The 26,304-nt window shown below is 42.4% G+C and overlaps 1 protein-coding gene across 3 annotated transcripts in view; it reads left to right on the top strand.

Annotated features, from left to right (window-relative positions):
- Positions 1-26,304, top strand: part of GRK5 (G protein-coupled receptor kinase 5) — a 169,506-nt gene that overhangs the window by 118,054 nt on the left and 25,148 nt on the right. For 2 of the 3 annotated variants that reach the window (XM_055719609.1, XM_055719608.1), the window contains 5 exons: positions 15,870-15,970; positions 18,873-18,965; positions 21,825-21,888; positions 22,429-22,569; positions 23,555-23,745. In XM_055719609.1, the coding sequence (XP_055575584.1) occupies positions 15,870-15,970; positions 18,873-18,965; positions 21,825-21,888; positions 22,429-22,569; positions 23,555-23,745 (590 nt within the window). Of the gene's footprint in view, positions 1-15,869; positions 15,971-18,868; positions 18,966-21,824; positions 21,889-22,428; positions 22,570-23,554; positions 23,746-26,304 lie in introns of those variants that run through there. The other variant, XM_055719610.1, reaches the window with a different exon arrangement.

Raw genomic sequence — 26,304 nt, 5'->3', positions numbered from 1 at the left:
CTCCTGCCTAAAGTTCGTTGTAACATCCATGTCCAGCAGGCCATTCTGAACTATTTGATGGGATGGAAATGTAAGGAGGAGTACATATGATCTTCACGTGGAGGATGCCAAGAGACAAGTGTTTTCATGGCTGTCTTAGCAGCTTCACTTGGGTAGTGAGCAGGAAAGAGACATCCCACAGAAGAGGTGTCCTGTAGCTGAAGACACCCTCCAGCCTTGAAACGTGCTCTGAAGAACTGTTAACCTGCTTCTCCGAGGAGGTCCCACTGTGAGCTGGCTGCTCCTTAGGGGCTGTGTGGGGGCATGCGCTGGTGAGAAGGCATTGTTGGTTAAGAGGAGGAGACCCCATGAGGCAAGTGCTATTTGGGTGCTGTGCTCTGGAGGGAGGTCTGCAGGCTGCCTTTGCTTAACAGGAGCGGCGCAACGGTTGCCACACCGGCAAGATTAAGGTTTCTTGACTAGAGTCTTGCTGCATCAAGAGAGGCTTTAGCAGTTTCCATGAAAAAGGCACTTAAAGCTGCCTTCTTGACTTAATAAGCCAGTAGGGCAAAAGTCCAACCCACAGGAAGTCTAAAATTTTTGAGGTTGTGAAATATGATGGTAAAACTGCTAAAATGAATTGGTCACAAATATTTCTTTCCTGGCTTTTCCTAATCTCAACAGTTGAGTGGGGATGTTTCGGTTTTAGGTTCCAGTTCTGCCTGTAAATGGAAAAACCCTCAGTGCTTGAACAGTTGAGTTAAACTGAACCCAGCCTGGCTCCATTACCTGGCTGCTTCTTGGACTGGAAGACCAAAGAGATAAGTTTACCTTTGTACTGCCTGTAAATTGGAGTTTTGCACCTCCATGAAGCATTTTTGCCTTCCTGCCTGACAGCTGCCATGCCTTACTCCACTAAATCTCTAGCCCAGTATTTTCTTTTTCACTGTAAATCACCTTGAGATACTTTGAGAAACGCTATATAAAACTAAATTGATTTGAAATGGCTCTTAAGACAGTCTCCATATGCCATTATAGTTTATATTTGGACTCAGCTGGGTACTAAAAATGTTAGGATGTCTAATGTGTATTGTTATCCCCATTAATATACTTCACAGAATATGAAGAACAGCAACAGCATTAGTTTTCTTATCTGAATTCCTGCTCGGTTTCCTTTCCTCCAGGAAATGCACAGAATAAAGGGCACATTTGCAATTTCTTTCTTTGCTGCCAAAGGTTAGCTGGACACACTGGTAACCTCCTTACTCCAGTCTAAGGCTAGCAATGGGTTTTGCTAAATGAAAATATGTCTTTGTGTTTATGAACAATTATAGGATATGGAAGGGAGGGAAAAGTCCCATGAAAGGGACACTGGCTGATCAGCAGTGCCTGGCCTTCCACTTGTCTACTGGCTGAAATGTGCTCTTCTCTCAAATGGGTTCTTTATGGAGAAGAAAACACCTATGAAATGTGAGTAAGATGAAATTAAAATGATCCATGAGCCCTGCTGCTGGACAAAGCCCCGCAGCTGAGTCCAGGCTCCTTCTCACAAACACCCTCTCTCAGCTTGGTGCACTGTCAAAGAGCAGTTTTCTTTTTGGACGCTGTTGCTTTGATCTTGATGCCGAGAAACCTTGCCCTCGGTTGCTCTCACCTTGAGATTTCTTTCCCCCTTCCTATTTTTGCCACCAAAATAAATGCAAACTTCAGCACTTGCGCTTCTGAGTGAGTCATCTTTGCTGATCGCTAAAGCCTTCCATCTCCCATAAGGAAAGTTTCATGTAACACTTTGTAATGATTCTGGCTGAATTCTGGAAGGGCAGGTCACACCGTACCAAGAACTGGATTCAAGTACTGAGACCTCTTCCTCTAACTGTTTCGTTTTACTAAACACCTTCTAGGGAACATGTTATAATTAGGTTTTGGAATGGCCAAAACAAAAGTTGCATGTCACTTCAATGGAAGCTCTGAAAGGAAGAAACATTAAGCTTCCATAAAGCAATCTGCAAAGTTTAATACAGGACAGAAGCTTTGTGTTTGGAAAGGTGAGCCTTCAGGGTCTGTTTTTTACGTTGTTACCTTTCTCATACAAATTCAGCTTATATCACTTATATCCTGCGAGTCATCTCCCTGCCCTGTAAGCTTATTGGCTCACTGATAAAAGGCCAACGCAATATCGCTTTTCACTAGCTACAGTGGGTGGTCCCTCGGGCTTGGTCCAAGAGTTATCTCCGCAGCTAGTTTTCAAATTTTTCTAAACCCTGTGCATTTCATTAATGACCCAATTGAAGTAAGGAATGAATGAAGTGCCTGTCTGAACACAGTGTGTTACGTGGCTTCAGGATGGGCTAGAATTATTTACTTTCTCAAAGCATTATTCACTGTGTCCTTTGGGTTCCTATTAGGAGACTTTTCAGGGTGCTAAATACTTAAGTAGAAATCCTGGCCTTAGTTGAGCCAAGGAGAGTTTTGCCATTTAATTAATTGCCCTGGGACTTTACCCTTTGACTCAGTGGATTTCTCATCTCCCCTTTCTATTGACTTCACTACTCTATGGGCACCATTTTAGCCAGATATGATAGCATTACTTAGGCTTCTTGCTTTGCAGCTGCCATAATCGATACATAATCCAGTCTCCAGAGAAATCAATACATAATTCTTCTTGTTGTTCTGGAGACAGCACAATCAATATCTCTGCTGATCACTGTGTCTTAGTCCAGGAAAGTACCTTCTCAGCGTACTTTCTGCAAAAGCTCATCTTTCCAAAGTTAAATTCTGGGAAAATATCTGAGCAGCAGAATGGCAACCTTGTTACTCAAATTAATGCTTTCTAATCAGAATTTATTTAAATAAGCGTTCTTCTGTCACTGGGGCCAGGCTGTAATAAAGTGTGGCAGAGGAATCCGAAAGATCACAGTGTTGCCTTGATTAGGAGTCCCTTTGCTGTGGTCTCAGACTAAAAGGCATTTTCTCATGGTTTGCTCAAGTCCTATTTCCTCATCCTTTACCCACTGTTTATAATACAAATGTTAGTTAACTAAACACTTACTGAGGATTTCTGTCTCTTGCAATGGTGCCAAACTGCATGAGAGCCTATGGAAACAACGTGGAGGCTGCGCTGTGCCAGTGATGCTGTCCCAGAACAGGTCCTTGGGCTGTCCTGTGGCCTGTCCTTTAGATTTAAGGAGGGCTGCATTTGCAATGCATTTGCTCAGATGGGTTGAAGACTTGGGGTGGAGTCATTAAGTACACTGGTTTTATGCCAAGCAGTGCTATTAGTCGAAGCTCTGCTTTTCCTTCCTTGTTGTGTTGGAGAGGTTACACTCCCAAGTTCACATGCTTAACTGTTTGTCATTTGTGGTTAGGAAAATCATTGGGATAACTTGGTCAGTGGGCAAAAGCCTTCTAGCTTCCCTGTTTGCTGGAATTACTCCGACTCGACCCTTTTGAAAATGGAAACTTGCTTCAGCTAATTGATGTCAACCACACATGTAAACCTGGCTCACATCTGTCTGCTGAGGCAAGGCAGGGCCCCCCAGCTGCTCTGCCTCCTCTCAGAGACTAGCCAGGGCATCCCAGAGGGCTGAGGACACCGAGCCGTCTGCTCAGGATTATCTGAGAACAGGAAGGATGTACTTGTCTGCCCTCAGCTAATGAATATGCTCATTATAGTTTCCTCCTCTCGTTTTCAGGGGGGCATCTTTTCCCCATCTCCTCTGCATACCCCTCACCACTTACACTCAGTCGTATGGATTATCCAACGGCCAGGGAAGTTAATTCTAAGCCTTTAAAGTTCATTCAGCTTCCTCAGAAACAGCCTTTTCTGCCTGAAAATTTTGCCCACTTGGGAAAAAAGGAATCAGCCTTTTCCAGCTGTCTGAAACACTGGCTTGCAAAACATCCAGAAATCTGCAGGAGATGACTTTTGTGCGTTTGCACAGAATGACATTAAAATAGACCTCTGGTGAGTCCAGACCCTTACGCTCCCAACACATACTGCAGCCTTGGTTGTCCAAACACAAGCAGGCGTCTGGATAGGAGTGATGAGGTGCCTCTTTTCTGCCTACTGACTACAGGGAGCACAAGGAGACTTTGTGTGTTTCGTTTTTCAGGTGATGAAAGCGCGATGAGATGAATGCCACGCGAGGTGTAATGCAGAGTACATTAAATTACATTGCATGGCATATCCCCACAGGTTTCTGTGCACCATTTCTCAGTGGTAGGGGAGCCCTTTGGACACCTGACCTCCACAGCCCTTCTGTCCACCCACTGCAACTCACAGCAACTTTCCTGGCTGGTTCAGCTTTGGATTTCTGAAGCTAAAAGCGTAATGTGTCAGCGAATGTCTCCCTGAGCTCAAGGTTCATTGTGCTAAACTTGGAAGCAGTAACAGGATCCTAACAAAGAAGAGAATGAAAGGCACACAATGAAAATGGAAGTTAAACATACTTTATTTCTCATCTGATTCCCTCCTAATAGGAAATCAGGATTCTGGAAAAACTTCTAGAGGCTTCAGCAGCCGCACAGGTATGAGCCAGGCAGATTCAGACGAGGTGCCTGAGGCTGACATGTTTGGCTGGGGTGGTGCAACTAGAAGAATCACTAAGCTGTGTGTTATTTTAACTTGGAACCAGCGATCACAGTGTTACCATAAGGAATGTTTTAAATTTCACAGAAAACAAAATATATTTAAATTCATTAAAATATCACTAGATGAATGTGAAAAACAAGAAAATGGGATTTTTTTTAAAAAAAGTCTTTTGATTACTAGTGGATTTAAATATCATCAGCATATATAAGTTGTGGATATGTGGCACTTTGCACTACCCATGTTTAATATTTTTTCCCAGTAATGCAACTACACTTAGAATACTCACTTAACCTGCGTGCCAAGCCTCAGCTTGTATGTTAATTTATTACTTTTTAATCAAGTCAGACTCTGACCTGAGTCAAAAATGAAGCATATAGCAAGTTTATTATCCTGGCACAGATGCTGTTTGTCCAACAAGCAAAACTGAGGAAGAGCAGAATATGCCACAGCAAACAGTGTGTCATGTCCTACAATAAATGTCTTCCCTCTCAGTTCTTTGCAGATGGCTATTACCATATGATCATTAATGGATCACGTGACACAGGTGATTAGGGAATGCCCAGTTTCCAGCAGTGCTAGGTAGTGATTTTGTTTGCTTTCGTGGGTGCTTCCAGTCTTTGTGTGAGTGGGCCACTGGTTCCTGCCTGATGTTTATTTAATTCACTTCCTAATCCTTCTGGAGGCCTTCCCAAACTCTCTTTTGGATTTTTGTTTCTTCATTCATGTGTTTCCTCAGGATTTTGACCTGCTAATGGAAAAAGACGACAGCAAATTCTGCAAAATCCCTGCTGCAGCTGATAGCAGTACAGCCATTGACTTGAGCGCAGCCTGGATCAGGCCCTCATGCATGAGCTACCTTCATGCAAAGCAAATAGCTCGTGGGCTTCAGTGCAAGGATCATTTGCAAGGGAAGGGTTACTCATGTTTACAGGCTTTTGCCTCAGAGGAGTGAATTCAAGCAGGGAACTGTTTGTTTTCCTGCAAGAAAGCCATTCAATTACATTGAGGTTGTAAATGAGTGTTTATAGATTTAGGGATTTTTTTTAATGGAACAAATGACATTTGGTTTACCAGAGGAAGCCAAACTATGACTATTGCAACATAAGGTTGCTTGCTAATGTTTAGGCTATCCATCAGTGCAGGAGGACGTTAAAAGGTAGAAAGGCTCTGATAAGAGGCTAGACAGTGGATGCTGTCCAAACCTATTAAGCACACGTGATGACAGAAAAAAACCTTTCTGAGAACAGAAGCTTTCAAAATTGTCCCGTCATCTTAGTAGCTACTAATGGTGAGAATACCATTCTTCTCCCAAAATGTTTTATCAACCATCTGGCTGCTAGCAGTAACACACTGTAGCAGTGGCTTGGTTGGGTTGCTCTCAGAGGGGTATTACACGGCACTTTGCAAGGATTGTGTGAGTAGCCTAACCTTTGCGTAACTAGAACATCGTGGACAATATTAACCTTCTGTTCTGTTTCTATTCTGCTGACAGGTACTGGTACTGGTTATTTCATTTGTGTTTTCATCCTTTAATCTGTTTGCAAAGTGCTTTTAAAGCAGAAAAAAGGCAACAAGAAGTAAAACATGCTGTCCCTTCCCCCGCTTTATAGCAAGTTTTTATAAAACAATTTCATCTGGCTAGTTTATGAGCACCCCTACACCAATAAACCTGTGTGTCTACAGAAAGGAGGAAAAATGTGTTTCTTTGGTAAAGAAACTTCTGTAAGCAGGTTTCCAAAGAATTATTAAAAAAGTATGGGTGGGGAAGGACTAGGGTTTAAAGATCATAAAAAATATCTTGCCAAGTACTTCTTGTGAGGCCAGTTTCTCACTAATTGAAGTCAAAAGCATATCTTCTGTGGTGACCAGTAATCTGTACCAAAACCCCCATAGCTGGTTGGGATTGCGGTGAGTGTTTTTATTTAATTGAGGAGTATTACAGTCTGCAGCTGATTCACTGGACTTGCAAAAGAAGCTGATGAGACAACTAAATTTTGTCTCATGGGACAATTTTTTATTTCAAAATTACTTTCTATGAGGTTTTGAGTGTTTAAGATTTCCTCCAGTCACCTATAGGAACCAAGAAGAAATTTCTTCTTCTTGATCAATGCAATCTTTTCTCTTTCTTTGTTGCTCCAAATCTCATGTGTTGTTACACCCCCAAATTTTTCTGAGTTAAATAATTTAAAATTCCAAGGAAAACACATTTTGGACTGAAGAGCTTCATGTAGGAAACATTTTGACTCGCACCATTCGCATGGCAGTTGCTTGTTTGCCACTATCAGGAACAGAAATGGGGTTTGTAGAAAGGAGCAGCTACAAAGAGGTCTACTGAGAAGAGGAACAGCAAGGTTTTGCTTTTTTTTTTTTTTTTTTTGCTTTTTTTTACCTAGCTATACCTAGGTAACAGACCCTCTTGCTGATTAAAAAGGGAGCCATGAAAAAAGCTTCATATACTTTCTATGCACTTGTCAGAAAGGAAACCTCAGTGGCTGCTGGTTTTCTCCAAGGAAGGGCATAGTTCAAAACTACAACTTGGACCCCAGCATCAAAGAGGAAACCCAGAGAAGAAACTTGTCCTTTCCCTGCTGGTGGGCTTTCGGAGGCCCAAGAGGCAGCCCAGCGAGTCCAGAGCAAGCAAGTTGGCCTGAAGCTACATCAGATCTGCTACAGTAAATTAATTCATGAACTGGTTAGCGTTGCCTTTTGTGATGGATTAGTACAACCCCTCCAGGCAGTGGGATGTGTTCAGCTGGTTGCTGAGGGCTCCGTTGTCTTCAGTCATTATATTTTTGTGTGTCAACATGTGTTTTGATAGCTTAGTAGAATATGAGGGAAAACAGATTCATCATGACTCCAGATCAGCTTACAGCTACAAAACAAACCCCACAGTTGATAGACATTGCTGATTTGCTTCATGTAGCTACCAGCGAGTGATCCTGCCCTCAGTACTGAAAATACCATTTGATCAGAGAACAGGACTGAGTTCAGTTTCTTTCTCTGCCATTGACTCACTCTGTACTCCTGGGTGAGGCATTTCATGTCTCCCAGGGCTAGGGAGATTGGTTTCGAAGCTTTAGCTCTCATGACATGTGTATGTAATGCCTGGCATTATGGGGCCCCCACTCTCAGGTATAATGTCTACATGCTGTTGTAATAGAGAAATTGCTACTAATAACACAGCTGCTCTCCATGCTCTGCTGCTCTCCATGCTCCCTGTCCACCTCACTGCCAATTCCTACATCTGTCATCTCAAAGCAAATATCCTGGAATTATGAAGCCTTGTGCTTTGCCTCATACAGACCCAGATGACTTTGTGGTAGGAAAAAAAATAAAAAGAAAATGCAGAAGTTGATTACTTAAAGTGTTGCAGCTGCTCCTGATGTAGAATTGGCTGTTTACTACATATACAGCTAAAACCAAACAGATAAGATCAGACACAGGGCAAGAAAAATGAATGTTCCAACATTTTTGTGCATCGCACCAAAAAGCATCAGGAGACTGCGTGTGCTGTGACAGTACTGGGAACCTTTCCATCACCAGGTTGAAACACATGCCTAACCTGGACTTCCCAAAATCGAAGTACCACCAAGACACTCTTATCTCCTCCTTCATTGCTTTCCTTTGCATTTCTCAGTCAGACTTGATGATCTTAAAGGTCTTTTCCAACCTAAATGATTCTGATTCCGTGATTCTCACCCCTTCACACTTCCCCTTCGTCACTCACCAGCCGCATGGTCAGTACTTCTCAGGCTGTAGCTCAGACTGAATCTCCGCTGGCATTGGCCTGCCCCTACCCCGAGTGGGGATTTGGGGGGACATCAGAGTCATCCAAAAGTGGCTCCAGAAGCCTCCATGCAGTGGGGCAAGCAGAGCCCAGGCTGTGCCCTGCGCTGGTGTGTTCCTGCTCTGAGGGCAGCAGTGCAGACTCCAGTGGAGATTCCACGGACCAGTTCTTGGGGTGGATCTCTAGCCACAAGTAACAGATCAGCCCTGGAGGCACGATGAGGCACTCTATTTTGTTCTATTACCTTTCCTTTTCGAAAACACGCATTACCTGAGCAACTAAACTTGTCTTTCCCTGATTTTGCGCCTAGCAGCATGACTTGTAGATACCAACCTAGTCTCCCTTTTTCTAGGAACTGCTCTGATTACAGTCCTCCTTATGACTCCTTATCAGTGTTTGCCTCAAAGGACAGTCACACCTGACAGTTGTACCATTGCTGCCTGCCCTGGTAGCTACTCCCCCTGCTAGCTGAGCCTGCCTCAAACATCTGGAGAACAATGTGACTCTGCAAAAGCAACAGCAGAAATGGCATTGCATGCAGCAGACTTCCCATCCTTGACACAAACCATTGCTCTCCGTTGCTGGTCTTGGGTCACAGCCGTGTGAGTGCAGATCAAATGATGTAACAGCTGGATGAAGCCAGTATTTTCCAGGTTTTTGTGTATGAACTCTTCTCATCCCATTGTGTACCATCTCACACCAAAGTTCATTTTAGCCTGTTTCTTTCATTTCTTTGAAGTCTCTACTAGTAGCAAATCCATGTGGAGGTTTACAAATAGGTTATACGTGGTATATTGCTGTCAACATCTGAAAATACACATATCATAAGACAGATGTGCTTGGGATCAGAGACAGCTCAAGAAGAGTTATGGCTTGAACTTTTGCTCATTGACTGAAACATTTTTAATTGTTTTAAGCTAGTTTGTTGTGGAATGTTTTCATAACCTGAGATACAACATATGTTGCACATTATTTATTTTATGCAAGTGACTTTTGAAATAACTCACTGTGTTTCAACATCATGGCTGCACGTCTGAAACTTGCCAGGAAAGCAGTTGTGTTTATGACAAAAGTTTGAATGAAGTCTATTCAATCTAAAGAGTATGGTATCTTTCTGGTTCGTATAATTTTTGCAGTGATGAACAGTTGTGCTTTAAGACACCGTGATGACTCACACTCACTGGCAAGAGCTGGTATCAAATGAAAGCCTGTATTTCTAGGTTTCTGTTCCTTATTCACTAATTGCAAGCTACAAATGGACTGATGTGAGGAATCTGAGCATCTCTAGCTTTCATTTATCTCAGTGAGACTTCTTTGAATTCAGTCACAGATGGTGATCAACTCTTCTGCAAAACACAAGTCTTAACCTCCCTGTTCACTGTTCTGTAAAATATTGTGAGATTGCCACCTAGCTCATGAAGACTTAATCATGCAGTGAAGCTTTACTATTTTGAGGTTCTTAGATGAAAGGCGCTGTGTAAGAATAATTACCTCTGGACTTAGGATCTGGTCTGTTTCTTGCAAAGTCAGTCTGACTGAAGTCAATGCTATCCCTTTTTCTGGTCTGAAGTTCAGGATTCTGCAAGCTATTTCTTTTTTGTAGGAGACAACAATGATCGAGGCAAGTGTCTTTGAAGCAAGACTATTCATTTGCAAAGAAGGTATTTATTCCTTCGCTCTGAGCTCCAGGTTTCCTAGTGAGCACTCAGCATACAAACACCCTTTTTCATCTGTTCTCTGGGCAGTGCCATGTGCCTGTGCTTTAGAGTCCAATGTTTTGCAGAATCATTGGTATAAAGGGCTGGGAGAGGGCTCAAGAGCCTCTTACACTGAACAGAGATCAAATACACTTAGATCGTCAGCAGATGTCTGTCTGCCCTTGGAGGTCTGTCAGAACTCTGAGAACAGATTCCACAATATTCATATGCCTGTTCTTTTGCTTCCCTGTGTGAAAAAATAGAAAAAAAGCCTTCATGTGCAATTAAGTGGATTCCTTCACATCATTTCCCCAGCATAGAGCAGAACAGGCAGAATAATTGATCCCTGCCCTCTTTATTAAAAACATTTCTATATTAAAAGACCTTTATCATGTTTCACTCTTACTTTCCCAGACTAAACAAATCTAGTTCCTCAACACTTCCCTTTGGCATTTTTTCCCGAAGCACGTTTCTCAACCCTCCAGACACTTGGTGCTCTTGTTGGCTTTCTGTAGCTTTCTCCAGCGGTGGTGACCCCAGCTGGATACGTGTCTCTAGCTGGAGTATCAGCACATCCCTCTCAGTTCCCTTTGTCATTTGGCACTTCTCCCACAGAAGCAGCAGCGTTGCATGCTATAAACCAACTCTGCACGTGCATCTTTGTGTTGTGTCTGCATCTGCTTTGGGCTTCATACTGCTGTCGGAAATATCCAGAGCTGGTTACACAGAGACACCTGCTACTCACCCCACCCCAGTTTCGGAAAGGCTACCTCTGGCTGTTGGGTTGTCAGGAAAATGCTTTCGCTCGTTGAATTTGCAAACCTCTGCTAGGTGGCTGCCTGCTTTTGCTTCCACAAACCTGACGGCAACACCTATGGTGCATTGCATCTTGACTGAAGTCATACATTTTAAACATTTGGAAGTTCTGTCTTAAGGAAAATTAGAACAAATAATAAGTTTTAAAGGAGAAGTACAATTATCAGAGGAGGTCTTCTGGATGTTTCCCTTGGTGCTGCCAGCATTTCGGCTTGTTTTTAGAACGAATTTGATTAGCTGATAGACTGACGAAAGGCCAGGTGTCCTCCGCACAGTCATGGGGGAGGCACTGTCAGAGAAATGTTGTAAGTACCATGGCAGATATATAGAGATGCTTTTAAAAGAAGGCTTATTTATTACCTGTCCAGTTCAGTGAAGGTCAACAAGGACTGTCTTGAAGAGCTGAGTGAAGTAACCTGTAGCAAAACTGACAGAACTGTCACAAAAGGAGAGTTTATATTTTACAGTATTGTGATGCAACATGATGTTCAAAAGGTAACAGGGAGTTCTGCAGCCCAGAAGCTTTCGTCTGATCTGAATCAGATTTTGCAGCTTTTCTGTACTTCGTGAGGCGCCAAGTGCCGGGGCATGGGCACTACCAGCACAGCATGGACACGGGGGTCTCTTGGCACTCAGTCTGCCAGGGACAGCTGTGGTGCTGCAGGGAAGACCAGAGCACACTCAGCTTGCGATGCTCTCAGCTCCACCAGGAACCTGGTATTGATGGGTGGTACTGCATCCAGCTTCAAATCTGTGCTGTTTATCAGTGGTTGCATCCTGGTGAATGAAGAGAAAGGGGGAGAAGCCGCTATCAACCTCTCAGCAAAGTATGGGAAGTAACTTGCATGGCCAGGGGCTTAATTTGGAAGGAACAGCAATTTCCAAATTTTTGTGGACATGAACACAACTAGCCTTGAACAAACGCATGACATCTCAGCTGTTTTCATGCTGTTTACTGAAATGTAAGAGGAGCTAGGAGGATCTCTTTTGTCTTTTATATCAGAAAAAAACAAAGTTTAGAAATGGAGACTTTTTTTCTCGGTGCTAATGGTACTCAGAAGTAACCGAATATCCATTTCTTGTTTCTCAGGTAATCACTAATCCGATTCCTAATTGCATGCTTTTCTTAAAAATTAAACAAAAGGCCATCTGAAGACTGAGATACTGCTTTCCCCGCAAAATATTTATACAAAAATTTTCAGTTCCTAGCCGTAAGTGAAAAGATAGAAGAGACAGGAGATTTTGATTAAAACCTGGTGAAAGTAGTTTGGACTTTTGGACTTGTATAAAACTATCTGGTCAAAAAGGATAATGTGATGAGAGAAACTTTCGTTGTTGGATCAGTTTAAGTACTTTTTGCACTGCCAGAGTCACACATCTGGTTTTGGTTCCATCAGCTTTACCCTAGTGTTACTCTGTTGACTTGACTGGCATAATTTCTGATTTACATTATCATCAGTGATATCAAGAATCACTTTCTTTGCCTTCAGAAAACAGAATAGCCATTATGGGAAGTACAGGACTGGACTCGTTACAACTGCCCAGAATTTTGTTTTGAATACAGGAAAACCTAACAGGTTTTTGCAGGTGTGTCTGAAGAGTCAGCAGAATATTCTGTGTCACACACTCCAGCGTAGCGGTCTTAGTCACAGAGCATGGCTCTCCTAGCTGCCACAGGACATTTAATATGTTGGAAAAGGTGTCTCTGTTCCCCTGTAAAAGCTGAATTTGCTTTTACAACCATCACCCATAATGCAGTGGGAGTTAATAACCATTGCTTCGCGCTGCAGAAATCTTTTGCACCTCTCCAGGGAAGAAGCAACATTTTCTTCTGTAAGTGGCCAAAGCGTTACCTTTGGAAGTGTTCGCTCGTGGGATCCAAGTGCTTTCTTGCACTCATAACCTGGCCTACCTAATTGTTCTCCAGGGGAGCAAAAGTAGGTTGGTGGGTTGGGTTTTGGCTTGTAATTGTGTCTGGCTTTGTCTGAACATCTGAAGGCTGTAGGTATGCACGGTACTCAAACAGGGAAAATAGCAGTCACGGTTACTTAATGGGAGCGGAGGGAACTATGAAGTCCCAAGGAAAACCTCAGGAAGGATCCTACAAAGACTCTCTAGGACTGTGTGTGGAGTTGGAAAGGGTTGGGTGTGCTTCTCTCGTACATGTGGTGCAGCTGCTCTGCCCTGAACACTATGAAGGGCTGCGTAACGACAGATGTTTGTGTGGGGCTAGAAAACCTTTTGAAATGACCAGCCTGTGAAAGAAAGTGGGGGTTTGTTGTAGAAAATGAAGTGGTCTTGCAGAGTGTTGGCACTACACTGTAAAGCTTTAGTCCATGTACAGGATGTCAGTGTATTTATGCCTTTACCTATTGTCAGCTTGCTCTTGATTTCTTCAGAGGAAGCAAAGATTCAAAGGTCAGCAACAAGTGGTTTTGAAAAACGAAGTGGTGACTGTGTCTTCCACAAACCTGGAGAGAGGAATCACAGTTCGTGCCATTTTTAATTACTTCCCATATTGTCTTACAGTTTCTTTTGCTCATTCTTTCCCCCTTTCCCTTTAAGAATTTTGTTTCTTCTTTATGAAAAAGATTTAGCTGATGCTTATATTTTTTTAAATTGTACTTTGAACTCAGACAGATGGAATTATTACTGTAATAATACATCATGGGTGTGATCTTCAGCACTAACCTCAAGGCAGCTTACCTCCAATTGGGAAACGAACTCCCAATGGGAAGTGAAGTTACCTGGCATAAGTAAGAATCAGGTCGCTTGGTCTACATGACTAATTATGGGGTATAGTACTTAGCTTTTGGATCCCAAATTTGGCCTATAAATTTAGAAAAAGTTCTATAATTAATTCGTAGCAACTTCAATTAGAGGTATCAATTTTACTGAATCCTGATTCACAGCAGTACAAAGACTGCGGAGTTCAGTGGACGAGACAGAACCCTAGGAATCAGAGAGATGTTCTGGAGCAGCAGGCTCACGCAGCCACATACAAGCTTTGGGCTGCCAATGAGCTTGTGTATGCACCCCACTGAGTATGCAAACTATAAAGTGCAGGTATTAATTCATATGGTTCCTAGCCAAAATCAACTGAAATACTGCTAATCATTAGGCTTGCGTTTGTGACTGAATATTCCTTTAAAAGTCTTTTGGGTTTCTGCTTGCCTTTTTTTTTTTTTTTTTTTTTTTTTTTTTGCTTCAGTAGTTTCAATACAGCAGCTGCAGGACTTGAAAATGGGACTTGAGGGTTTTTCCCAGTTCTTTCACTCTTGCCTCTACCTACTCTTTTGAAATGGGACTTCAATTTAATCATGGGCATCTACAGTTAGGCATTTCTGTAAGCTGTCTGATTTACTGAGACTTGTTCTACAGTTCTTGGTCCCTCTCAACCTCAGTGGCCAATCAAGCTGAGAAAATCTGGCTTTTTCTCCGTCTTTTCATAGATGATAATGTGGAGGCTCATCTACCTCTCAAGAAACCGTGAGACTTCTTAATTATTAGCAATATAATCTGTTTGCTGTTAAAAGCGGGTGCTCCCTAGATATCTTTTGCTGAGGAAATGGAGGGATATATGGAGGAAATAAGGAAATATTTCAGTGAGGTCAAAGATATCCAGCATGTTCTGCAGATTGTCTGTCAAGGTTGAATAGTGCGACAGCATTGTGCAGCATGCACAGACAGTTTGTAAACCATGTCCCTATTTAAAAACATTCAAGTGGAACAAACTTACTTTTTCGTCACATTTCAGCAGTGGGAAGGAAAAAGATAAAAGATTTAATTCAGCTTTCACCATGCTGGAGATTTTCTGTGCCTCCACCTCTGCCCCTTCCTCTGTCCTCATTCCCAGTGTTTTTGAACTCTGCCTGCAATGCATTTCAGTGCTTGCCAAGATATCCCCAGCTAAGGGTGAGTTAACGAGAACATCTGGCCAGGAATGAGTGATGATGCTCTGTGACCCACCCACTCAGCACATCTGGTGGTCGTGGCCATAGATGGGGAAACTTATCGAGTGTTAAGGCTTCTGCAAGGAAAGAGGATTTTATCATCTATGGCTGGATTTATTGAAAATAAATCCAACTGGTTATATAAAGGGGCTTTCATGTCAATGGGAGAAATGTCTATAAATAGGTGCACACACACACACACGCACATGGACACATATACACTTTTTTATATAATTACAGTATAGTGTCAATGAGTAAGAATGTGGACTGCCTAAAAACTGTCTTTATAGATAATTAGTCCCAAAGGTCCTAAACTGGTTAACCCATCAAGGCATACTGCAAAAGACCTCTTTTTGGTAAGGGCTTTTTGAAGGGGCTGAATGTACATTGTCTCTAAAGGGAGGAGAAGATGAAAAGAGTTTATGTGCTTGGTTGGCAGAGTTCCTTTTTGAAACAATTATTTTAAAACTGCTGGATTGGTTTGATCCTTCTAATGATAAATTAAGGTGTCCAGACACTTTTGTGAGCATCTTACAATATTATTTATATATAAATCAATAAATACTAATGCTCCGCTCTTGTTTGCCTTTGCTGGTTTAAAAAAAAAATTAAAAAAAATTTTAAAAAATGTATTTTTCAGATGGCACAGTGAATCATCAATGAAGTGAAAACACTGGGCCAGTTTCTCTTTTGTTTAAGAGAATGGCCTGTACACAGTTCAGGCCAGCACATTTTTCACGGGATGCAAGGGAGCAGTTCAAAGAATTGGCAAGGAGCGGGTCCTGCATATTCATGAGGCTGGGCAAGGAGGTGAAGGTACAGGAGAAGGCAGAAAAGCACTGTGAGGATAGAGTGGAATGTGGAGCGAGTTACCACGGTATCCTATTTTACTGCTGTTTGACGTAAGGCTCCTTTGCTTTTACACAACCGCTGGAATTGAATGGAAGCAGCTCAGGGCATAAATAATGAACGTGTCTGTTAGCCATGGAGAGAGGAGAATCTGCACCTCATCACAGAGATAACATGCCCCTCTCTTCTCTCCCCAGTCTCCAGCCTGCGTTCCTGAAGTCAGTCAAGACCTTATCCAGCAGACAGGGGAGAAACTCGAAAACAGTCCCTGCAAAGAGCTGTTCTCTCACTGCACAAAGTAAGTATAACTCGACACCCGGAGCCAGCAGGGCTGCAGTCAGCAGCTTGTAAGGAACGTGTCAGGTAAAGAGAGACACGTCAGTTTGAACGTGCAGCAGGTATCTTCAGCTTATGTTCACAGTCTTAGAGGCACAGCTGACAAAGTGAAGTCATTTCGTCTGAACAAAATATAATAAACATTTCCATGCCATTATATACACTACACACAGGCACTTAGTGTTTCAGGTATTTGACGGAGTGTCCTAGCCAAGTAAACCAGCCATGGATTTCATGCTGTGTGAAAAGAGCTACAATGATAATGTATCCAAAGAAAACATCTCTGTTTCAAAGTGAATAAAAATTAAGTGGCTATACAGTCCATTTAGACAGAGGAATGTGCAAACTTGCTCCGCATGACTTTTCCAGAAAATCTTCACCAGGAGAATGGGCCTTTTTAAATGCTTTCTGTCTGTCTGTGGCGTTCAAATGAACGTGCGTTATTTCAGCCTTTGTCTGGGAAAGGCTTATCAGTTTTTGTAGCGGCGAGGCGATTTGTACTGTAGTGTGCTAAAGCTCCAGGTATGCAATCTGCATTTGCAAACACTGACCCGAGTACGTCCACGCCAGTAGATCATAAACCAATAAAAATATGAAAAGGAGGGATCATCACAAGCTGGCCCATGTGGTTTCTGGCTGAGCACGGTTTGTTTTCCCTGGATGATGTAATGGGGATTTGTAAAATTCGCTCCACTGTCATTCATTGTTTTGACTCATTTCATTGACCTTTTCTGTTTTCAGTTATTCTTTGCGTTGGTAGGAGATGTGGGTTATTTCTGGCCTTCTCTTATAACATAACCAGTTTCCTTGCATTGGCCTGGTGTCATGTAGAGATGCTCATATAACTCGCACCAGTTGTGTGTGCCAGTCCCGACAAAGGCAGAGCTGTGCTCGACACAACCCCCCCGATGCCTGTTTCCAGTTCTCAAATCGGTTTGAAAGCTGACAGTTCCCTCTAAAATGCACTTTGTTGTTGCCAAAGGGGGGAACTAAAAAGCAAACAACTGCTGAAAGGCAGCTATTGTTCTTTAAAATACGTGCAGCTTTTAATTAACTGAACGAAATAGGCCAGCGTTGGACACCACTTAATTCAGGCTCGTATTCACCGACAGCCATTCCTTCATCTCAGCTGAAACAGATAAATGAGCCAGGTTTGAGACCTTGTTAATAAATGTGCTGATCATTTCATATGGACTGAAATGAGGTCAAAAGGAAGTTTTAAAAACTTGCTGTTGGTATTTACCAAATGTACTGAATAATGTTAATTTTGGAAGAGTTCACAGTCAGACCAAAAAAGGGAGGCATACATACAAATATGAAGTTTGCTGTCCTGTAGGAGCAGGAACAGGGATGAGTTTCAGACGCGTCTTCATAGATAAGATCAGTCTGTGAGAGAAACGCGTATGTAACTCTTAACTTCTGCTTTGACCTTTAATATTCTGACTATCTGCTCCTGCCCCTTTCCAATTTGCCTTAGAATTCTGACTTTGACATTTATTAAATCTCATTAAGGTTTTTTATTTTATTTTGTGAGCTTCAATCCACTTAGGGGAAACCATATGATCTGTGTCCAATCAAAGCTAATGAAGACAACAACAATTTGACTTCTGAATACTGAATATGTGCAATTACCTGCCTGCTCCAAATTGATGGTGCAAGAATTACCAAAAAAAAAATTCAAACAGCTGAGAAATTCCAAAAACTTATGAAGAGTAAGTAGCTTATGAACAGGAGGAACTAAACTGGGGAGACACATTATTCCTGGTGAATTGCTTGCTCAGGTCTAGAACTGCCCCAGGGTAAGACATAGATTACCCATTCCCAAACCAGAGTAGTCCTTCAGAGAGGATTTCCTCCTCCAGCAAAATCTGGAAGCGTGTCTGTACACTCTTACATACAGACACAAAATTGTCTGTATACACCAAGACACAAATACTTATTTCTTGTGGGCGCTTTTCACCCAAACCCAAGTTTTGTCCCTGCCAATGCTGCCAGCAGAGGTGGATGCAGTACCCCACTAAGCAAGGCAAGAACCAAAACCAGCAGGTGAACAACCCCCTGTTAAACATTGTCACCACCTTCGCCTCAGGTGGTTCTCTCAGCTAAGCCCAGCTTTTCTTAGCTCTGAACTCTTGGCCTTTCTTATGGCTTGTCTGTTCGTCTTTGGCTGCTTGTTGCCTGTCGTGAGCAACATACTTCTCTTACTTTTTATTCCTTTATTCCTTCGATTATGCAAAAAGATTTTGCATCCACTGTACGAGCCCCAGAAGAAAAGTGAATCCACATCCCTGTTTAGACTTTCCTTCCTCTGTATTACTCTACAAAGCACATAGCCCTTTGACTTTAATCAGAGTTACTACTTCTGTATAGCAGGAATTAAAATTGGTTGTGTTGTTGTTTTGTTTTTTTTTTGTTCAAAATAACACCTCTGGTGGTCCCTCTTTGACAGAAATGAGCTTTAACCAGAAATTTTCAATCCAGATGTAAACACCCCCCAAAGTTTAGGAGCTCAGTTCCTGAGGGTGTTCTGTTAATTTACTTACAGAAGCAAAGACATTTCTTGTCTAGTGACTAACAGCCTTTGAAAATGCCCATTGAAGCCAGTGGGAGATGCCCTGTTAATTTTCAGCAAGCATAACCAGTGCATATTACTATTCAGCTTCTGTAAGGCTTCCTGTTATCAAATACATCAAACACATCACTTTGTTCCTAGATTGAAACTGAGTAAAATCAATTACAAAATGAAGTAAAAGTAAAATGATCCTACCAAACAAGAAGGCTGGATTTCCTCCTCTTGTTTTGTTTCTTTTTTGCTCCAAGTTTAGGATTGTAAAATGCTTATATATCCTTTTCATCTGAGATAGATCTGTCCTTGACCACCTCAGTGGGGAACCATTCCAAGAATACCTAAACAGCATGTACTTCGACAGGTTTCTCCAGTGGAAGTGGTTGGAAAGGTAAGTTTTGTAATTTTCACTTCCCCACCCTCCCCCCCCTGCCTTTTTTTTTTGTTGTTAATTAAAAATTCAGAGAGCTCCAGGAAGGCTTTCATAATTTTAGAATTTGGTTTTAAGTGTTCACTGTTAGAAAGCTCAAGAAGAGGTAATGGCTTTAGCCAGACAAAGTTGCCATATAGAAAAGTCATGGTTATGTTGGCGTTAGACGCGATTTAACCACGAGCTGAGTCTCCTCCAGCTGTGACCATCTAACAAGCACAGTCAGTGCCTGGGATATGGATTGTGCTCCTTCATCCTCCATGAGTGTGCTTACACCCGTAAATCCTCCTCAGCTGCTTCCTTCTCTCTCTAAGGACATTGCACTCCTGAAGGTGACATGCTCCAGCGAGCAGCTTGGGCACCTTTTTTGCTCATATGCTTGTGCACAGCAAGTGAATAGGAAAAAAATTCTACAGCCTATAAAAAAGTAGGAATCCAAATCTCCTGTGATCTGAGAAACATCTGTGGCCAGTTTCACGGTAGGCCCTGTCACCATGAGCTACTGATGGCACAGCTTGAAAGACACATTGCACTTTTTTATAACCTACCCTTGTGCATCTGTAATGCTAAACGTAAGATACATGTCCAGTCTCTGGCTTTTGCATTTGCAAACACTGTGCCCAAGCATGCCCAAGACTGAAGCAGATGCTGCTTGCTGGGGAAGTAAAGAATAAAACAGAAAAACACCCCAAAACACCAGGGAGCCAGTTTTGGCTTCTGGTGCTCAAGTGTTTGGCTTTTAATGGTATTAGGTACATTAGGAACATTTCAAGTACATTCCACAACTTCAGTTGTCTTTCTGTTTAACTGTGCTCTGAATGTGGCATCTTTTTTGTCTGGACCAGTTACCACTATTATTAAGTCACTGTAAACAGACAAAGCTATGGCATATAGGTCCTGGCACCATATTTATTGGCTAGACATTTCTGAGCACATTTAGTAACCAGGCAGCCTTGGTGGGTATTAATTTGCAAGGGAAGGGGCCTTTGTCTTCTCCTTGTTGGTGAGGGCTGAAGCAGACGCACACTGCTGGGTAACAGTGACCTTGAGCTGAGAGAAGCCCCAGGTTCCACAAATGGACTTAATTACGGCAGATGAGTTAGGGCCGGATCCATAAGCGGTGTATATCAGCGTGATGCCTCAGAGATCAAAGGAGCTGTGCCAGTTCCTCTCCCTGGAAAGCTACAAAGCTGCTGCACTAGAGGGAAGGGAAGCAGTGGGCAGAGGGGAGCGCCATTTCATGCCAAGACGTGCTCCACATGCCATCTTTGCTGAATCCAGCATTTACTCTTCCATTTCAATTAAAAAAAAACCATCAGATGATTCATCTCTAGCCAGGCTATTTCCTATCTATTTTCACATTTGGGTTCAAGAATTTTCTGAAATGCTTTGAGGATTATTTTTTTTTCCATTCCCCCAGCAAATGTGACAAGCTATTGGATATGCCTGATTTAAGAAGCTGGGAGAACTGTTTTTAGGGTTAGCAAAGAGATGTTAGTGGCACAGAGTGATCAACAGCTCCTTCTGACAGCCTGCTGGCTGCAACGGAGGAGTCATACAGTCCATTTATTCCAGGGACATTGCTGAGCATCTAGTTATCACTGCTAATTGTTGCTTTTAACCCCAATAGCATTTGCAGTGTCCTCCCAGAAGCCTGAAAATAGCATCTTTCTCTCTTCTAGTTTTGGCCTTCTGCGTGGTTTTCTTCCCCCACTTTTAAAAACAATAACGAACAGAAATGAAACGATTCACTCTAACATTTATTCCTTATTGTCGTCAACCTCATCATCACTGTTGTGGGAACAGCCACGTTGCTGTGCTCCCTGTGCTGCCTGGCTGCCCGCCAGAGGAAAACAAAGCTGGTAGGAATATTCATATTGACTGCTAATGTAATTGTAATACTTCAGTGATGGAGTGGTGGATACAAAGTCAGATCTCTCTGAATCTAGTGTTCTTCATCTGTCACGTTATAAAACTTTTATGGTGACAAAATACGAGTTAGACGTAGGGCTGGAGCCTTTTTGGTGGAGCAGAATTTTGTGGGAATCCTGTGAGATGGTATAGTGATCATGTCTAGTGATCATTAGGGAGCAGGCAGCCCTCGGAAAGAAAGACCTATTTAACCCTTAATTTGGCCCTTAAAAGAAAAGCGGTGCTTTCCCTCCCATCTCACCCATGATGCTCTCCCAGGAGGCAGGTGCCCCAGGTGGGGCTGGACTGGCTTGGAGCTCAGCTCCTGCTCTCCTCTCCTGCGAATGGCACCTAAACCCACCTCTCTGGTTCCTGGGACTAATTCTTTCCTTGTTTCACATCTGTTTCCTGCTTTAAGGTCAAGACAAAAGAAATATTTTCTGGTGGTTTGCATTTTGGATCTATTTTTCTCATCTTGAAGACCAAGCAAATCAATAGTGTTAGCCCAGCACTACCCTTAAAAGATTCCTGTATATCATGAGAATTAATACCTTCTTGGAAGTTCTCGGACCTCCCCTTTGCTTAACAAAGGCCAAAGCTATATAATGGAGATCCAGAACCCTCCTTGGTCCTAAGATGCTAGCAGAAATTATACTGATGACTCACTAATGTGTTGTATTTTATTACAGCTTAATATGTTGGAATTGAAAAGTTCAAGCCATACATAGTATTGAAGTAATGTAATTACATAATTATGTATTGTATTATATAATATGATTACCTCGAAATAATGTTATTATGTAATATTTATCTATTTTGCTTTTCAAAAGTATGGTCTGAAATAAATAAATCACAGAGAGTGCATTAAATGTAGTGTGTCTCTTTTTTTTTTATTTCCTTTACTTCCAGGCAACCAGTAACGAAAAACACATTTCGGCAGTACAGGGTGCTGGGGAAAGGTGGCTTTGGGGAGGTGAGTAATTCTGAAAGTTTCTGTTAAGAGTGTTTCTTACTTCTCAGGCACTGCACGTTACAGGAGCCTGATGCGACAGAGGCTGGTTTTCATTAATTGCTGACAGTTTTACTTAACCTCTCATGACACCGTAATCTCAAAAGAACACTTTTGAGAATGATTTCGTATTCAACCGTTGCATTCACAGTGGAATTAAGGTCACACCCTTATTTGTATTTTGCTGGTGGCTTGAGGTCTCTGCCTGGGCAGCAGAGGCAGAGGAGGCTGGGCAGGCTGTAGCTGAGCAGATTACAATCTGCACAGACAAAAGGAGGTGGGATAGGAAGCAGGCAGAGGAAAGTGAAATAATTAAAGCAATACTACACAGCAGGTTTGGAAACAGTAGTCGGCTCCCCAGCTGCCCCCGCCTGTGCCTTACTCGCTCTGCCGCCGTCTCTAGCCTTAAAAGGACTAAGTCGGATCAGATCGTGAGGAGTGAAGTGCAACCCAGACACAGCGTTTGCTTCGAATTACCCAGCAATTGTTCTGTTCAATTCGCAGGTCTGCGCTTGCCAAGTCCGAGCGACAGGGAAGATGTACGCCTGCAAGAGATTAGAGAAGAAGAGAATAAAAAAGAGGAAAGGCGAATCCATGGCACTAAATGAAAAGCAGATTTTAGAAAAAGTCAATAGTCAGTTTGTAGTGAGTATTGAACTCCCTAGCGCTCAGCTCCCTGCTCACCTGCTGAGCACTGTTCTTGCTGAATCCGATGCCTCCTCCACCTCCTGCTACAGGAGGGGTGCCAGAAGCCGACTCGCTTTGCTTGGCACCTTAGTCCTGCTCCATGCACCTTTGCTGAGTCTCATTTTAGCCTCTGGTCTGTGAGAAATGCACTAACACGGGTGCCTGTTCCTACCATGAGAAGATGATGCATTTTACAGCCTTGACTTGCATCAGGACTGCATCAGGCTGAGCTATTTTTATCCGGGGTGATCACCTGAATTCCCAATGTCTGGGAGAGAGGAGCTTGGAGGAGACTGAAGGAGATTCAACCCAAATAGATCAGAAGAGATTGGCTAGCAGCAGCATCTAACAAGTGATGTGGAGCTGGTCTGCCTGACATAGGGCTTTCCTGAGTCGTGCCAGCTCTTCTGCCTCCTTAAAAGCTTGACTTAGATTTTTTTTAAAAAAAAGGTGGTGTTCTCTCAGCATCTGTCATGTTCTTTATACTCGTTTTAGGAAAACACTGTGAATACAACAGATGCAAGATGTTTACTTACCTCTGGCAGAAGCAAAGATGATGGCACATATTTAAAAGTGATGGGTAACTTTTGGTGTGTCTCATCATTCCTGGGGCACCCACCAGAGCCTTGCAGGGGTGATGCTGACCTTCATGCCTCAGTGATGGTCTGTTTGACCACCACAGGACTGGGCTGTCTGAGCCTTCCTGGGAACCTACTGAGGTGATAGGGGTTTGACAGCAATCCAACAAACTAATTTATAAAATCCTAACATCTGATTTTTCTGTACTTTTAAAATGTATGTTTTCTATTGTAATAAGGCCCATATCATATTCAGTCAATCTACTTCTTTTTCCCTTTTCCAGAGAAAATTTTAATGAAAAGTTAGGGCTTTCCTCTTAGCAGCTAACTGAACTGTCACAACTATGCTACAAATGTTTTTCTAGGTCAATTTAGCCTATGCCTATGAAACAAAGGATGCACTGTGTTTAGTTCTGACCATAATGAATGGAGGTGACCTGAAGTTTCACATCTACAACATGGGGAACCCAGGCTTTGAGGAGGAAAGAGCTTTGTTTTATGCAGCAGAGATTCTTTGTGGCCTAGAAGACCTACACAGAGAAAATACAGTGTACAGGTAAGCACTCTCTAGAGTGTTAGGACATCTTTTCTGCATAGAAAAGAATTGCCTGCATCCTCCCTGCTCACTGTGGTGCTGTTCAACTGAGATGCCTCAGTGCGCTTTGGCTGAAATTTCCAGAGCCCTGTGCAAATACAATGTGATTCAGGAGCGATGGAAGGGGGCAGTTGCTTCACTAAGTACATCCCATCTAAATTATACAGAACTAACACAAAGCTCCCCAAACCCTACCTCAGAGTGTACTGGGTGACGTAAGAAAATTATGGAAGTTCCTTTAAAGGGATTTCATTAAGGAATCTAGTTTCTAGTTGGTGTGAAATGGAGATAATTGTATTCAAGCCTCTATTTTAATTAGTTAGATTATATTGCACCAGGGGCTGCAGCCTGTCAGATGTGGGAAAACCGTCTCTCCTATCCAGAGGGAGCATGATTAGCGCAAGAGGGTGATTGAGATGCAGGGCATGGATTTACGCTCTAGGACACAAACTAGTTTGATTAGCTAGATTGGATGGTGACGGTGGCCGTAGCGTGCCAGCCGTGGAAGGAGGCACATTCATTCACAGCCATGCAGCAGAGGGGTCCTGCTGGCAGCGTCCCACCCGCTGCGGGTGCAGCCAGCGGGCAGAGCATGGTGCAGCCAGCGTGGTGACAGGCAGCCAGCTTCGAGAAGGACAGATTTCAAGTTCTCAGCTTCCAGTCTGGCTTACAGCTCTATGCAAGCACTTTTCCAGGGCATCGTAGGGTTTACTTGCTGGATAAGCAGGGTGATTGCAGACAGAGTTCTTGTGACTCCATGAGGATTTATTTTTTTAATCAATGACCAATATAGTTGTAAACAACTTTCAATGTTTGTCTTCATCATCCCAGCTTGTGAAATCATTACTGCTGGCATTCACAGCAGAAGAGGTCCTGTAACTTCATGAAAGATCTTCCAAGGATAATGATTAATAGGCGTAATATGTTATTTTTAAAAAGTAAGCCACACTTTAAATCATTTGGTATGCCCATGTGTAATAAGCATTATACATATGCTTCTATACATAGAAATTACGATATTGTTGTTCCTTGGAGATCTCTAGCAAACTGCCACTTGGTTGCCTCACTGTGACTCAGATCTCGCTAGCTGGCATAAGGAGAGCAGACAGATAACATCGTGATTTAGTTGGCGCTAGTCCAAGGAGGAGATTTTTTTTTTCCCCCAAGGAACAAAATGGAATTAAATGTTTAATGTCAATTGAAAAATCAAATAATGAGCGATGTGCCTGGCTTCCCTTTTCTTTAAAAAACATCCTACCACATTCAACAAAGTTTTAGGAGGCATTATAGTGTTTCTTTAAAAAAGTACTAGATTACAAGCATACTTTATTGATGAAAATGACTGGTACATTCATAACACAGCTGGTAAAATGCCACACTAATGCCGCTTTCTAATAAAACAGATTAGATCTGGCCACCTAAAATAGCACGTGCTTCTGAGAGAAATGGCATCCTACTACCTGAAGCAGTTGTTTTCATGTTACTCTTGAAGATCTGCTAGTTCACACCTCAGACTGCACATTCATTTTGGTGATGAATGATACTGTATCCTTGTAGGTGACAGTTTCTAGCAGTATTTTAGGAGCATCTGCAGAGACCCCTAATTTGTAATACCACAGTCTGTTTTGGGACCCATGAGAAGTGCTATATAGGTCAATAAAATATAGCAGCTAAATGCTACTGCTTTCTCAAGGTGCATAATTCATCGTAAAACACTTATTCCTCAGACTTAATTTCATTTGCTAAGAACAAAATGCTTCTGAGTAAATCACAGCATCGGAAAATACATCCCCATCTCATGGGCTGGTGACGCACGCTGCAGACGTGACCTGAGTGAACAACCAGGCTCAGAGTTAGATTTATCGGATTCAGAATTCCCTTGCCAAAGGTGGCACTTATGTTACATTTCTCAACTACATCATGTTAGTAAAGGTCAACAGGTCAATTGTTCATGGAAAGCAAACATAAAAAGCTGCTGATTCTCCTTTATTTTTTATATATAAAATATATATTTAATATTTAATATATATTTTTATATATATATATTAACTTTATAGAAATATATATACGCTATAGCCATGCCTGGAAGCATCAAGATCACATTGTCCTAGGCATTGCACAAATATACAGTAAAGCCTTGTCCACCATGACTAATTGAGTTGTTTATGCTGTCCTGTCCAGCCAACAGCGTACCATCACCTTTCGATCATGGGCGCAGTGTCAGCAGTTTATGTTGCACTATATTTAGGCAAGGCTAGTTTACATATGGGCAGCTGTACCATCGGGAAGGAGCCTTACGTGTAACTGTGCCCACCAGGGACCTTTGTTTCTCCTAGACATTTCAGTACAAGAATCACATTCCTCCTTGGCACTTGGAAGATGTTGGCCATGCGAAGGAAGCCAGCTTTCATACTGAGGAACCAGAAATCTAAAAAAAGAACTGACAACTGATGTCCGGGGGGTGTGTGTGTGTGTGTGCGCGCGTGCGTGTGTGTGTGTAGAAAAGCTTGCTCTAATTGC

This window comes from Falco cherrug, chromosome 9 (genome assembly GCF_023634085.1).
Source record: "Falco cherrug isolate bFalChe1 chromosome 9, bFalChe1.pri, whole genome shotgun sequence".
Classification (NCBI taxonomy): domain Eukaryota; kingdom Metazoa; phylum Chordata; class Aves; order Falconiformes; family Falconidae; genus Falco; species Falco cherrug.
Note: the sequence above shows the minus strand (reverse complement) of the source record. Positions and strands in the feature narration are given on the sequence as shown.